This window comes from Gossypium hirsutum, chromosome D02 (genome assembly GCF_007990345.1).
Source record: "Gossypium hirsutum isolate 1008001.06 chromosome D02, Gossypium_hirsutum_v2.1, whole genome shotgun sequence".
Lineage (NCBI taxonomy): Eukaryota > Viridiplantae > Streptophyta > Magnoliopsida > Malvales > Malvaceae > Gossypium > Gossypium hirsutum.
Window position 1 is genome coordinate 38858452 of NC_053438.1, and position 15043 is coordinate 38873494.

The following is a 15043-nucleotide window of genomic DNA, read 5'->3' on the forward strand; positions in this document are numbered from 1 at the left end:
TTATCTTTTAGGAGTCATCCCCTTCGATACTTAAAACAAAACATCCCCCAAATTGGACTTAATAGACGACATATTAGTCTTTCAATCGGCTTGCTAATTTTTTATTAGACTAAAGACATGTTTAGCTTCATCTACTAATACAAGTTGTTTTTTTCGTATTATGATCCGACCACATAATACTACTTAGTATTAGTTAAACATTAGATAAACAGTGAGTCAATATTAACTTCTATTTTGCTTTGAATGCAAAAACCATTGAGGACAATGTACAAAGGGTATTAATGTAATTAATGGACATTATTATTAAACTAATTTTTTCGACAAATACAAGTCAATATAGATGAAAATACAAATAAGGCACCAGATCCAACAATTATAAACTCTCAAACTTTTTAAATAAAAAATCAATTAAGTCACTCTAAACTTTTTGTGCCCAATTGAATCCTTAAATTAACAAAACGTTTTCAATCACTTTTTTGTGAGAAATATTTTCTAATATTCTAAAAGAGTGCCAAGAATCAATATATAAAATTTCAAATCATTTGAAAAATGTTTACTCACTGAAAAATATTTTTTTTGAAAAATTTTTAGGTAAAAAAAATGTTTTGAATCTGTTTATTGGGAATCTGTTTATAAGAACACAAAAAATACCTAAAACACCCAAGAAACTGATACAAAATGATAAAGATGAGTGCAGAATAGGATCATAAGTTTTTTCAGGTCACGTATTTGACTTAGAGCTCTATACGTTTGGAAAGAAACTTGAATTTTGACATAACCTGAAATGTAAACGAATCCAAGTCAGATAAAAAAAATTAAAGAAATCAATTAAAATATATAACTAAGATAAATAAAATAGAAAAATAAGTCAAATATTAGAATAATAAAGAAGAAAATAAAAAAGATAGATGGAAAAGATGGAAACGTGGCTTGTAGAAATCTTAAGGAGCCTTGGAAACAAGAAGAATCCACAATCCCCTTCAAACGGCTCTAATTTCCCCACCAAGAAAGAAAACTTAGTAAGAAAAAGTTTGAAGATGCCCCACAATCTAAAAAGATTGTTAAAACTCTTCTAAAAGAAAACTCAAGAAAAATTCCTTCAAAGAGAAACTCAAAGAGAAACTCAAAGAGAATTTTATTAACTCAAAAGAAAAGTTGTTGAATAGTAATTAATTGATTATTGAATTGTGTACAATGAAAAGACCTTTATATATAGACTAGCTAAATAAATCTAAATAAAACTCTTAAGTATACTAGAACTCTATTAACCTAAACAAGAAGTAGTTTTAAACTAAACTTTCTTATTGACATAAAAATCCTAAATAACTTAAAATAGTTAATAATTATAAAAAATTCAGAATAAAAATAATAAAATCATAAGAGCTGATAAATACAATATCGAGCTCATATATAATAAAAATTAAACCTAAAACTTTAATCCAATATGATTTAAACTCGAATTAAAAGCCTGAAACTCGTAATTTTCATAATAATCTCGTCTAGAAATTTTGCTCAGCAATCCTCACTAAAACAGTCATAACTTGAATTCCCGAACTTAAAATTGAGTGATTCAAAGTGTGTTTTGAAACTAAGAGATAGACCTTCGAATGCTTTGAAGACATCTTAATCCGTAAATGTTTGGATCATATCCAAAAATTTGTTGCAAGTTGACTAATCTTTTTAGCTTGAAAATTGATAGCTTGGTTGAATTGACTTTAATACATTTCACCCATTCCGTGCACGTATCATTCCTCGTCTCCTTGACAAGATTCATCCTCACATACTTGCTTTGATGAATCTTGTTTGATTTGCTTGACCTTTAACCTTGTTGTTGGACCTTGAGGTGTAAGCTCATCACATCCATGGGTCTAAAATTGAGTCTTGAGACTCGTATCACATTGATTGTTAGTATTTAATGGTAATGCTGACATGACCATTAATAGACACCACATTAGTGTCAATTGCTTATGTGGCAGTGCCAAGTCGGAAAAATTTTTTTTTAAGTTTCGAAAATAAGTGCACAATGAATCTGGACAAATGATTACCCAAGTTCATTTGAGTCTAGACATCCATTTATCGAGAGACATTCTTGGATTATAAAAAGTAAAAAATATAAAAAAAATTATTAAAATTATAAAAGAACTTTAAATTTTATAAAAATTATTAAAAAATCATTAAAAATCATAAAATTTTATAAAAATCTATAAAAAAATGTATTATTTTTATATGTTAAATAAATAAAGAAACATTAATAATTTAAATCATAAAATTAAGACTAATAAATTTTGTTATATTTTTCTCTCATTTTTCAATTTGTGCAATTATATGAGTCAAATAATTTAATGGAAATGATGAAAATAATTGTTATAAAATTTTATAAAAAATAATTTAATTTTTATGATTTTTAATTAATTTCTAATATTTTTTATAAAGTATTTGTTTTGCTACTTTTTTATGGTTTTTGATAAATTATTTTTTATAAATTCTATAAAATTTTATGATTTTTTAATTAATTTCTAATAATTTTAATAAATTTTGATGATTTTTATAAGGGTAAATTACACCAACAGTCACCCAACCTTAGGGTAGCTGACAAAACAGTCACCTAGATTTCATTTCAGTCACTCAACTTTCGAAAAGTGACAAAACAGTCACTAACGTTATAAAAAAGTGACAAATAGTCATTGATTAACAGTTTCTGTTAGTGTGTTAATGGGACTGTTGATATGGCAAGTTAACCAGCTAATATGGCAAGTTAACTTACCACGTTGGTGAAGCAGTTGATGGGTCTCGGTTTGGGGCAGGTTTAGGGAAAAAATTGAAGGATTATGTTGGTTTAGGGTAAAAAATTAGAAATAGATTATTAAGGGGATTTGGGGGGTAAAAAAAGAAAATCGATTTGGAAAAAAATTGATTGTGATTTGGGTTGGTTTGGGTTTGAAACTGATTCGAGAATCTATTAAGAAGGTTGGTATAGGGTTAGAAATCAATTCAATAAACGATTAACAGGGTATAGGGTTAGAAAATGATTGGTCTTTTTCGCTTGGGTAGACAAGAAAACGAAACCAGAAACCATTCAGTGTTTTTTATTCTCAACGACAACGGTCAATAGAAGAGAAGCTGCCAATGTTGTTACATCCACTTTAATGGGTAAGTTTCTGCATTTAACTTTTTATTTTTTTGATTTAGGGTTATTTTGGGTTATTTCGATTTCAATTTTGATTTTGATTTTGATTTTGATTTTGATTTAGGGTTATTTTGGGTTATTTAAATTTTAATTTCGATTTAGGGTTATTTTGATTTCGATTTCGATTTTGATTTCAATTTTGATTTCGATTTCGATTTCGATTTTGATTTCAATTTTGGTTTTATTTGTTATTAATGTGCATGACAGATTAGGGTTTGGTTATTAAAGTGAATGGCATATAATGTGTATGGTATGCTATGTGCATGATGTTTATTGTTTGTATCAAACTGATGTTTATTGTCTGTATCTGCCATTGTATGAATGCTATTGTCAAACTGTTGTTTATTGTTTGTATATGCCATTTTTTGTATCCTAGCTGTTATATTGTATGTGGCAATATCAAATTTGTTATTTACCTTCTATATTGTACTGGTTATTATCTATCATTGCCTAGGTGTAAGGTTAAAGTGTTTGGTTATTGTTTGTCATGTGCATGACAGAAATGGTTGTGTTTGTATTAAATTATTTTGTATTAGTTATTGTCTGATAGAAATGGTTAAAGTGTTTGCATATGTTGTCTTCCTTTATTGATGAGTAATTTGTTTGGCAGGTTTAATTGATGACAATTTTAATGAGAATGAAGAAGAAATGTCTGGTAGTGATGTGTCTGGTAGTGATGCATCTAAAAGTGATGTGTCTAATAGGATAAGATTTAATTTAGATGGTTTAAGCATGGATGGTATAGATGTAGGTGAACTGTGTGATAGTGATGATTTTGGGAGGTTAGATAGTGCACTTGAATCTGACTTAGATGGTCAAAATTGGCCTGAGTTCAACCTAGAGAATGACATGAGTAATCCTAGACTTAAGGTTGAAATGTTATTTCTAAAGACAGACTAAAAGAAGCTGTCAAGCAGTATGTTAGGTTGAATAGTTATTTTATTAAGTTTCCCAAAAATAATTTAAAAAGGTTAAAGGCAGTCTGCAGTGAAAAATGTTCTTGGTTCATATGGGCTACTAAACTAAACCCTAATGACCCTATTGACTAGACTTGGCAAATTAGGAGTTCAAACCCTAACCATACTTGTTCTAAAGTCTATAAAAATAAGAATGTAACCTCAGATTGGATAGGTGACCATTATAAAGAAAAATTCATTGTTGATCCTGATTATTCTCTGAAATCATTACAACAAGATGTCAAAAGAGATTTATATTGCATAGTCTCACTAACCAAATATAGAAGGGCTAAACTTAGGGCATTGGAATTAATTGAAGGAGCTCATAAGGCTTAATATGAGAAGAATTATGAGTATTTTTTAGAGGTTAGGACCCAAAATGAGGGAACAACAACAATCTGTTATCCGGATAACAGGTTGTTTCAAAGGATGTCTGTCTGTAGGCATGCAAAGACGACTATAGGGCTGGTTGTAAGAGGATAGTAGCTTTAGATGGATGTTTCTTAAAGGGCTACTATGGTGGCTACTTGCTTGCAGTTGTTGGGATATATGCAAATAATTACATCTATCCTTTTGCATATGCTGCAGTCAAAAGTGAAAACCAAGCATCATGGCATTGGTTCTTGGAGTTGCTCACAATAGACTTGGAAATTGTGAGCTCATATCAGATATCTTTTATGTCTGACAAACAAAAGGTAAAACTCCATTTATTTATTTTTTTTATGTTGTTTCTATGTAGGGTTTAGGGTTTGTCAATGAATTAAACTATATTTGTTCTAATTGCAGGGACTTTTAGAAGCAATATGTATGTTGTTTCCTAATGCAGAAACAAGACACTGTGTTAGACACCTACATGCCAATTTCAAGAAAACTGGTTTTCGAATAAAGGAATTGAAAGGTTTGCTTCAGAAAGCTACTAGAGCAAGCACTACAAAGGATTTTGAGGATGCAATGGATGAACTAAATAAAACCAATCAGCATGTTTATGATTAGTTGAAGGAAAATAATCCTACCCACTGGTTAAGGTCTCACTTCTCAATTAGGAGTCATTTTGACATGTTGGTGAATAATCTTTTTGAATCATTTAATAAGGTAAACCCCAATGTTTTATGTTTCTTACTAATCATTAGCAATTCAGTAATTTTTTATGTTGTTTACTGGTAGATGATACTGGAAGCAAGAGGGAAATGTATTCTGACCATGATAGAAACAGTAAGGACCAAGATTATGTTGCTTATTCTCAAGAAGAAAGAAGAAGCTGACAATTGGAAATGAATGTTGTGTCTAAAGATCAGGAAAAAGTTGGATGTAAATATCAAAGATTCATTAAGGTAAATTTACTCTTTTTAATCTTCCTAATACCTTTATTCTAACTTTATATTGTTGGTCACATGCTGTTTTAGTGAGTGTTTTTTAATATGCATGCAGTGATTGTTAGTGTCTATGACTGTTTTTTTTAATATACATGTTGTTGACTATTTCTTAATATGCATGCAGTGAGTATTTTTTAATAATATGCATGCAGCGATTGTTGGTGTGTATGACTATTTTTTTAATATACATGTTGACTTTTTTTAATATGCATGCAGTGAGTATTTTTTTTTAATAATATGCATGTAGTGATTTTTTTTAAGTAGGTGTGTGTGTATGCGTATGATTGTTGGTGGGGCTGCTCATATTGTTGTTTTAGTGATTGTTTTTTAACCAAGCATGGTGACTGTTTTTGAGATGTGTTCCATCACATGCTAGTGGGATAGGTATCAAGTTGAATGTGGTCCAAGCAGCCAGCATGTGGTGGACCTAGTTGAGAATTCCTGCTCTTGCAGGAATTGGGATCTCACTGGCATCCCTTGTATGCATGCATTGACTGTCATTCATCTAAAAGATAAGTTCCCAGAGACCTATGTACAAACTTGGTACACCAAGCAAACCTAGCTTCAAATTTACTCCAACTTTATAAGGCCAATAAGGGGTCCTAAACAATAAGTCTCTTTGTCAAACATGCTGCCAATACTGCCTCCTGTACTAAGAAGGCCACCTGGAAAACCTACTAAGGTGAGAAGGAAAGAACCTAATGAACCACAAACAACAGAAAGGTTGAGAAAGAAAGGGGTGGACATGAGGTGCAGCAAATGCAAAAGAATAGGTCATAATAAGAGGAGTTGCAAAGGGGAAGTTGGCCAAAACATTCCAGTAAGTCATTTGCTTTAAGTTAAGTTATATTACTTCTGTTTATGAATTTTTTTGACAGATTTCACTTGTTCCTGTAGGTCAAAAGACATAAAGTTTGTGTTCACAACCGAGTGGTTGCCCCAACTCAGCAACAGGCTACCCAAAATCAGTATGAGAGTACCCCAACTCACCAAAAAGATGCTGCCTCAAGAGAAAAGCTCCCATTCAAGAGGAAACCAACCACTGTTAGATGGATACGTCCTACTCAAGAGTTTTCTATGACAGACCAATGATGACATTGTGAACAAACCTTATTTTGTTAACTTTTTGAAATTCTGTAAATTTGCCTACTACTGATTTATTAACTTAGGCAAATTATTTTTTTTGTAAATTTGCCTATGATTGCTACTGTTGATAAACTTAGGCATATAGTCACTGAATTTTTTTTGTAAATTTACCTACAGCTCACATCTGTTCAAGTGTGTTGAATTGTAGGAAAATTTGGCAACAATTTGCCTATCCTTCCTTTTGTAAATAGTTTGACATTTTGGTCTTAATATATGAGCATTGATTCATGCAATTTGTGTTATCTCTTCTAACATATGAGTATTGAGAAAACAAATGTGTGAGAATTGAAAAATACAATTTTTTTTTCATCTGTATTATCTTTTTTGATATATGAGTATTGAGAAATACAAATGAAATGAAGATTAAACATTCTTTCAAGCCTGTCAACTTTGAAATGAAATCAAATATTACAAAACAACTTTCTAACTGTTGTAAGCAACAACAATATTACAAAACAATTTATAAGCAATAACCACATATTATATCACATTTCAAGTCTTTCAAGTTTGTAAGCAACAACATGAGCTGGTTAGCCATATATACCATCAGCCATGTATAACAATATAAGTAACAATATACCAGCACCCATGTATAACAACATAAGCAACAATATACCAACAACAATATTACAAAACATAAGCTGGTTTTTAGTGCTAACAACAACAATATAAGTTGATTTAGGGTTTAAAAAACAACAACACGGTTACAAATACAAGCACCAAAAACCATGTTTTTCTCTCCCTCCTCATTGCATCCTCCAATGTCCTCACTTTTTCAGAAGACCCAACAACACAATTCGTGAATAGGGCATCAATGGTGAATCAAACCAGTTGAAAAACCGACATGGTTTTCGAAATGCACTGCCAAATTTCTTACACCCAAAAAACCTTCTATCTGGGTTGTCATTGGACCAAGACGTGCTTATTTTGGCTGGGTTTCTACAATAGCACACCGGAATTGCTTCAGCATCTCCATTTTTCTTCTTCTTCTTCTTCTTCTTCTTCTTCTTCTTCTTCTTCTTCTTCTTCTTCTTCTTCTTCTTCTTCACTAACCCTAAATTGGTGCTGGTAGGGCTGTTAAATTAAGAGTAACCAGCCAGCTGGAGGGTTTTTTTACACCAAGGATGCCGTCATCTGCCATGTCACTTTGTCGTGACGTCTGTGACGGAAAACAGTAAAAAGGATTGTTTTGTCATTTTTCAAAAGTTAAGTGACTGAAATGAAACCTAGGTGACTGTTTTGTCAGCTACCCCAAAGTTGAGTGACTATTGGTGTAATTTATCCTTTTTATAATTTTTATAAACAAAAATATTTGGTATACTGCCAATGAAGTTTTTAAAGTCCATAAGTAGGGTCAGGGGGTTGACAAGTGTCCTTGTATTGTAAAATATTAAAACATAAATATTTTAAAAAAAATGACACCGGGCAATATTTCAAGATTGGTTATGAAATAAAAAAAATATACTGCCAATGTATTAAATACTAACTCTTTTTTTATAATATTTTATAATTCTAGAAAGAATCTAGACAAATAAATACCTAGATTCAAATAGAATTAAACAATCATTTGTCCAAATTCATTGCATACTTATTTTTTAAATAATTTTAATTTTTTTTATTTTTTTGTTGATATGGCATTGCCAAATCAGCCACTCATATTCCATCTATTAATGACCACATCATCATTACCATTAAATACTAATGGTTAAAATCAGTAAAAATACATATTTAACGGGGACATAGTTGAAATAGGTGAGTTATTTTAATTTATTATTTATAAAGAGAAATTCATAACCACCACACTCTACTTAAAAGAGCTGTATTAAAAAACTTTACATTACACTTCCACTTTTCTTAATATGAAGCAATAAATTTAGCTCTTTGGCGATTATTTTTGAGGTGCTTGAAAACGCGTCAGTTCTCTTATAACAAAATGTGGCTTAGCGTTCAGTCCTCTTCCCGGAAATTGTAGGCTGAAGTAACCGCGTTTAAAGTCTTCGTTTCTCTTGATATAATTAGGAAATAAAATACAAAAGACTTAGGTATTAAGAAAGGAAATGGCAGGCCCAGCAAAGATGTAATCACTCAGTCCCCACGCTGTACATCCCTCGTCACCACAGCACATAAAAGGCACAATCAAGCCAAGCCAAGCCAAGCCTTGCCCTTTCCTCTTTTGTTTGTTATTGTTCATCCAAGTCCAAGGAGCGGTAGCTGCAAGCTTATGGGGAAGAAGCTAGACGCGTTGCTTGGAAGAGGGTTCAAGCCCTACAAGTTGAAATCAGTTATTAGTGTTGCCCTTTCTCGTCTTTCCGTTTTCAAGAATCAGCGTCAGATTCGCAGCAACCAAGCTCGCTCTGATGTTGTGCAGCTCCTTCAGCTCGGCCACCATGATCGTGCTCTTCTTAGAGTAACTATGCTTTATTTATTTACTGTACCCTATATTGTGTGAATATTTATTTATTTGGAGCTAAACTTTTGGTTTTGTTTGGATAGGCGGAGCAGGTGGTGAAGGAGAAGAACATGTTGGACGTGTTTGTTATCCTGGAAGGGTATTGTAATCTGCTTATTGAAAGACTCCATCTCATTGAGCAAGACAGGTTTGTAGTTTCTTCCATCATTTCTTTTTCTTTTTCTTTTTCAGTTTTATTGATAACCCTGAGTTATATTTGATCTGCAGAGAATGCCCTGATGAGCTGAAGGAGGCAATATCTGGCTTGCTCTTTGCATCTTCAAGGTGTGGAGATTTTCCCGAGCTTCAAGAGATTCGTGCAATCTTCACGTCTCGCTATGGCAAAGAATTCGTTGCTCGTGCCATTGAGTTGCGCAACAATTGTGGAGTCAACACTAAGGTACTCTTGATTTCAAACTTGTCTACGTTAAATACAAATAGGAATAGTAATGAAATTTGCTATAAGGTAATCTTCGGCTCCACAGATTATACAGAAACTCTCAACCAAACAACCAGACTTGCAGAGCAGATGGAATGTGCTCAATGAGATTGCTGCTGAGCATAGCATTGCCCTACAACTCCGTGAAACCTCTGTTTCCGCTACCCTGGTATGCAATTTATGACAGAAACATACAGAGAGATTAACTCATAAATTGCTAGTTATGTTATCAATGCAGGAAAATTTGGACGGAAGCAAGAATCATAGCCAGCCCAAGTTAGGCACAATAGGTAAGGCAAGTAACCATGCAGTCCTAGTAGATGACAACGAGTTCTCTGATTCAACAAAAGCAAGGAAAAAATATAAGGATGTAGCTGATGCCGCTCAAGCAGCCTTTGAGTCTGCTGCGAATGCGGCCGCAGCAGCAAGAGCAGCCGTGGAACTCTCTCGGTCTGATTTCCATGATCCTGATGATGATGATGATGATGATGATGATCAAAACAGTCCCAATAGTCAAAGAAAAAGAGTGCTTGAGAGACAGGAACCAAATTCTGAAGATAAAGAAACTCAACAAGGCAATCAAGCAGAGGACTTGAAACAGACACCAGAAATCAAGATTTCGAGCCCTTCTTCAAGTAAAGATTCATCACAAGGAAACCTGGACATTAGGACAGTGTCGTTGGATGACGTGGACCCTATCAAGCTATTGGAAAAGGAAGTAGTAATTCATGAGAGCGACGATGAGAATTATGATTCCCATGATTCCAGTTTTCATATGAACACAAGCATGTTTAAAGTCAGGGCCCAAGATGAAGATAAGAATTACGAGTGCACAGAGAAAACTGCACTGATGTTTCAGAACTCATCTGATAAGCAAATCCCCTCAAGCCTTCGTGCTGGCTTGAAGGTGGAGGCTGTACCTGAAAACCCCACAGAACATGTGGCTCAAAGTTCTGGGACGAAAGGTAAACGACCCTTTACCATTAATAAGGCGCCGTTTTCTGTAAGGACTAGACAAGTTCGTGGCTACTGAGGAGCATCAGTATACTGATTTGATTTTGAAGTTTGGCGAGTTGCATTATAGCATCAGTCAGGTCTATAAGTTTGTTTGTTTGTTTCCCCTTTTTTGTTTATTTTCTTGAGATGTAAACTGGATGTTAACATTTTTGGAATTATTTTCGAAGAAAAATATGTTGGAAAACAAGTCGAGTTCCCAAACATAATTATACTACCTTGCCTTAGCATGCAAGTACGTATCATCCTGCAGGGAAAAAACCAGAATGCAACACAACTTGAATAGGCTTAATGACTACACCCAAGAGAAATCGTGGAACCAAAATAATGGACTCATGGTTATGTGAGTGCATTAAATATAAATCCCCAAAAGGGGAAGGCGATGAAATTAAGTTGCAATATTGAACAAGGAGATGAAATATTGTCCTTTTAGCAGAAACATTATTTCATTTATCTTCAATTAGTACAAGTTAAACACACTTAGGCAAATGCATGTATGCATCTACCGCCACAGGGTACCCAAACTAAGTTAATAGATTTTCCTCGATAATGCTTTGGCTGGTAAAGTTATACAAAGCTAAGGTAATTCTATAAAAACTAGCATCAAATTCGTATACCATCTACATCAATGACATCTAATGATCATGAAAGAAAAACTAACTTGGTAAAGATTCATATCTAACAAGGATGAAAAATATACAAATATGTGGATCTCTAGGGAAATACCAACAATTCAGCAGTGTTTGTTATCCTATTAAAACCAACAATTCATATCTTAGTTCAGAGCTAAGAGGTTTCAAACCAAACATTCTCAAATTCAGTGGATTAACCGAGGCCATTTTGCATAGCTAAGACAAAAAAAATTATATAAAAAAAATGCACATCTAGCTCTGGGAAAGGTTGCCACCACTTTGCTGCCATAGATTGATGATATCAGTGGCCTGATTGAGAAGGATAATCATCTTCTTCTGAGAAATCCAAGGCTTACTTTCTAGAGTGGCCTTGAGCTCTTCCCAGGCATCTTTCCTTGGCCAGAAGAAATATGGACTTAGAGGAACAGTGCCGTGGCCCGGTATGACTTGATCAAGGGCAAGCCCGATGTTCTTTTCCATCCATATGAATTTCAAAACCAGTCTTGGCTTTCCAACTTGCTTGACCACCTCCTCAGGTTTCTGAGGAATGATGAAGTCGGATGGTGTTTCAGTCTCAGTGACAGCTTCCGTGGCAACCGAAGCGGTTAGTGTTGGAGTTTTGATTGTTTTCTTCAAAATGGGATTTTTGTTAAAGCAAAAGGGGGTGTTAAAGGATTTCTGATAACGAAAGGAATGACAAGTGAAAGTAGTATGGAGTGTAGATGAAGTAGCCATGGATAACATTTTGTATTGCAGAGTGGGAGAGAGAGAGAGAGAGATGTGAGGATACGAGTCTTAAAAGTTGCTTTGTGGAGATAGGATAAGGGATATGGGGCAATGGTAGGAGCAGGAGGACATGGGCTTGGATTGGATCCTATGTTTTAATTATACTCGGTTTGCTCCTTTCACCTCTTAGCCCTATACTTTGATATAATTTCTCCTTCAAATTTCTTTTTAATTTGTTATTAACATATATGCATGTCTCAACCAAATGAGCGCTATAATACAATACATCTGTTCATGTTTCCGTTATCTATCTAAGCCCGAATGTCTATTTAAAATTTAGGAGGATTTAAACAAAAATAATAGGTCTAGAAAATGGGTTTGGATAAAAATATCAATCCCGTTTAAAATATGGGTTAGGCTTGAGCTTGAACATTTAAAAGCCTAATCCGACCCGACCCGATCTATTTTAAGTTTACAATATTTATATTATGTTATTTTTATATATTATAAAATTTAGAACTCAATAAAAAAAATAAACCTATACTCTAATGTAAATATTAAAATAATGTTAATATGGCTATATAAAAAATTCAATAAATAAAAAATGTATAAAATTATTAATTATTAAATATTAAATATTAAAATACTATAATATAAATGTTTTTTTAATTAAAAAATAATATGGACAGGTCTAAAATGAGTTGGGGTTAGTCTTTTGTAAATATGGATAGGTTTAAGCAAAATTTTAAATCCAGATTTTTGGTCGGACCGAGTTTGAACAAACATAAAATATGTTAATATCATCTATATTTTAATATTATCTTTAAATAAAAAAATTACAAATTACAAATCTAAGGATCAAACACGTGTTTAATAGTATTAAAATACATGTTTATTTTATATAAAAAATATGCAAATTTGGTATGATCATTATTAAATAGATTTTAAAAGAAAATATTTTTAACATATGATATGATGCATAATAATACAATTCTTATCATATGATAGTTTTTTTACCCATATTGTGAGTACAACACAATTTAATTTAATTTATATTCATAATAATGCAATTTCTATCATATGATGTGATGCATGCATGAAGTGTTCTTAAGTGCATAAGACAACATCCAGATTTAATATAGGTCGTGAAATGTTCATAGTGTTGGGTGAGATTTAATCCACTTTTATTAAAAATGGAATACACTTTGTAAATAAATTTTCTTCCTATTTCGAATAAAATTCGATGCTTTTGCATTAATCAAAAAGTATTCAGAGATATTTTTATTTTTTAAATAAAATATGATTTACTCTAATATATATACATAAATTCTCACGTCATTACATCACATTTAAATACTAAATTAAACTTATATTTTTTTAAAAATTAATGCATCACACATGTGACGAGATACCAATTCTAAATATTCCTCATGCTTAACCTAGTTCTGAACTTAAATTTTTTTCTATATCTCAACATAGATCCAAAATTACATTTTAGTTGATCTCACATGACAAAATAATAATAATAATAATAATAATAATAAATAGTAACAGTTTGTATTTTTTAAAATAAAAAATAATTTGCATATTTTCAAAATTCATTAAAATTATTTTTATTTGCAATTTGAAAATAGGTTGAGAGTGGTGGTCTTACAATTAAAAGACTCAGGTAACAAGATTTTTTGGTGCTTGAAATTGATTAAATTAGTCCTTCTCAAAAAATTTGAAAGAATTTAAATTCTATTAATTTTGATAGTGAGTAATTAAAGATAATCATAATCACAATGTTAATGCCTTTCGTCAATTGTGCATAATTTTTATTAGTTTAATAACAACTTAAGCCTTCGATGTTTACACATTTTTTTAATTTGATAGAATGTATAAATTATGATAGCTAAATTTCTTATTATATCAATTTATTAATGTTGTGATTAGTTATTGTTAGTTAGTCACTTTCAAAATTGACAAGGATATTGCTCTAAATTTATTGAAGCAGAAAAAATTTGCTCAATATTAAAATTGAAAATGAAAATGGCTGAAGAGATTTTTGACCATAGACTTAAAAGGAGCAAAATCTTTCTTCCCTACTTAATTTGGGATTCTCTTAATACAACTACTAATGCATTATAGGTTAAGGTTATGAGAAGCAAATACAAGATGCGAGCAAATTCAACGGCTTTACGGAAATCATCCTCAAAAATTTGGCAAGACCTTTGTGATAATGTTCGGAGATGAAAATAGAAGGTGATTTTGGAGAGATGGCTAGATACAAGAGGTGGGGCCTTTGGAAAATATCTACTTGGATCCTTGTCAATCAATGAGGGCCTTTGGCGGGTCTCGTTAGAGGGATGGCCGACGACCAGGGCAATTGGAGATGTTACGGTATTTTCTTATATTGTGATGGTGCAGGTCCAGACCTTCGTATATCCGATGAACAGCTAACCCATTATAGTTGGAGTCTTGGAGATGATCTATGGTTAGTTGCTTGGGCGGTTTAAGGGCCCTCAACGAGTGCGGCAGTTTTTATGGCTTTTATTACGTAATGAAGAGAGGTGAAAAAGGGGCTTTACAAAGATTGTATGTGGTAGAAGCCAAGAAACTACATTACGTGTCCTCAGAGACCAAGTTAATTTTGGGAAGATTGATTCCAAGCCATTCCATAATCAAGTTCTTTTCATTTTCCTTAAACGTGTGGATTATAAAGAATGTTCACAACTATGATAATCAAAGTTTTGATGAAGTGTATTGAGGGGCTTATTTTCGGTATTGTTTAAAGGAATCTTTGGCGACAGCGTAATCTTGTCATCTCTAGTAATGATATTTTAGTTCAACTGAGGTTGTCATGAACAGCCTCTCTTTGGTTACGAGTGTTATTGCTAGTTCAAATAGGGGTACTAGGCTGAATCATGTTACAATAAGTGTGAGTTAAGTGTAAACCTCCTGTGGGTTGGGTTAAACAATGTAGATGGTGCAGTTCAAGGGCATCAGCTAAGGGAATGTTGAAAGACAAGGATGGTACTTGGTTAATGGGTTTTAGCCGTAGCTTTGGTCGTGCTCAGTGGTTCAAGCGGAGCTCTAAGAAATGCTTGATGGACTGCAATTGGTGCAGGAGCACAGATAG

General features: G+C 32.7%; 2 protein-coding genes across 2 annotated transcripts; one reads left to right on the top strand and one right to left on the bottom strand.

Annotated features, from left to right (window-relative positions):
• The first annotated feature begins 8550 nt into the window (after positions 1-8550).
• Positions 8551-10754, top strand: LOC121214649 (uncharacterized). Its single transcript, XM_041088534.1, has 5 exons — positions 8551-9069; positions 9156-9259; positions 9340-9511; positions 9597-9719; positions 9789-10754. Exons 1-5 carry the CDS (start codon positions 8884-8886, stop codon positions 10581-10583), a joined length of 1380 nt encoding a protein of 459 aa, XP_040944468.1. The 5' UTR covers positions 8551-8883; the 3' UTR covers positions 10584-10754.
• Positions 10755-11209: 455 nt separating this feature from the next.
• Positions 11210-12135, bottom strand: LOC107887169 (30S ribosomal protein 3-1, chloroplastic). The gene has a single exon (XM_016811332.2). It carries the CDS (start codon positions 11938-11940, stop codon positions 11449-11451), a length of 492 nt encoding a protein of 163 aa, XP_016666821.2. The 5' UTR covers positions 11941-12135; the 3' UTR covers positions 11210-11448.
• Between the last annotated feature and the right edge of the window lie 2908 nt (positions 12136-15043).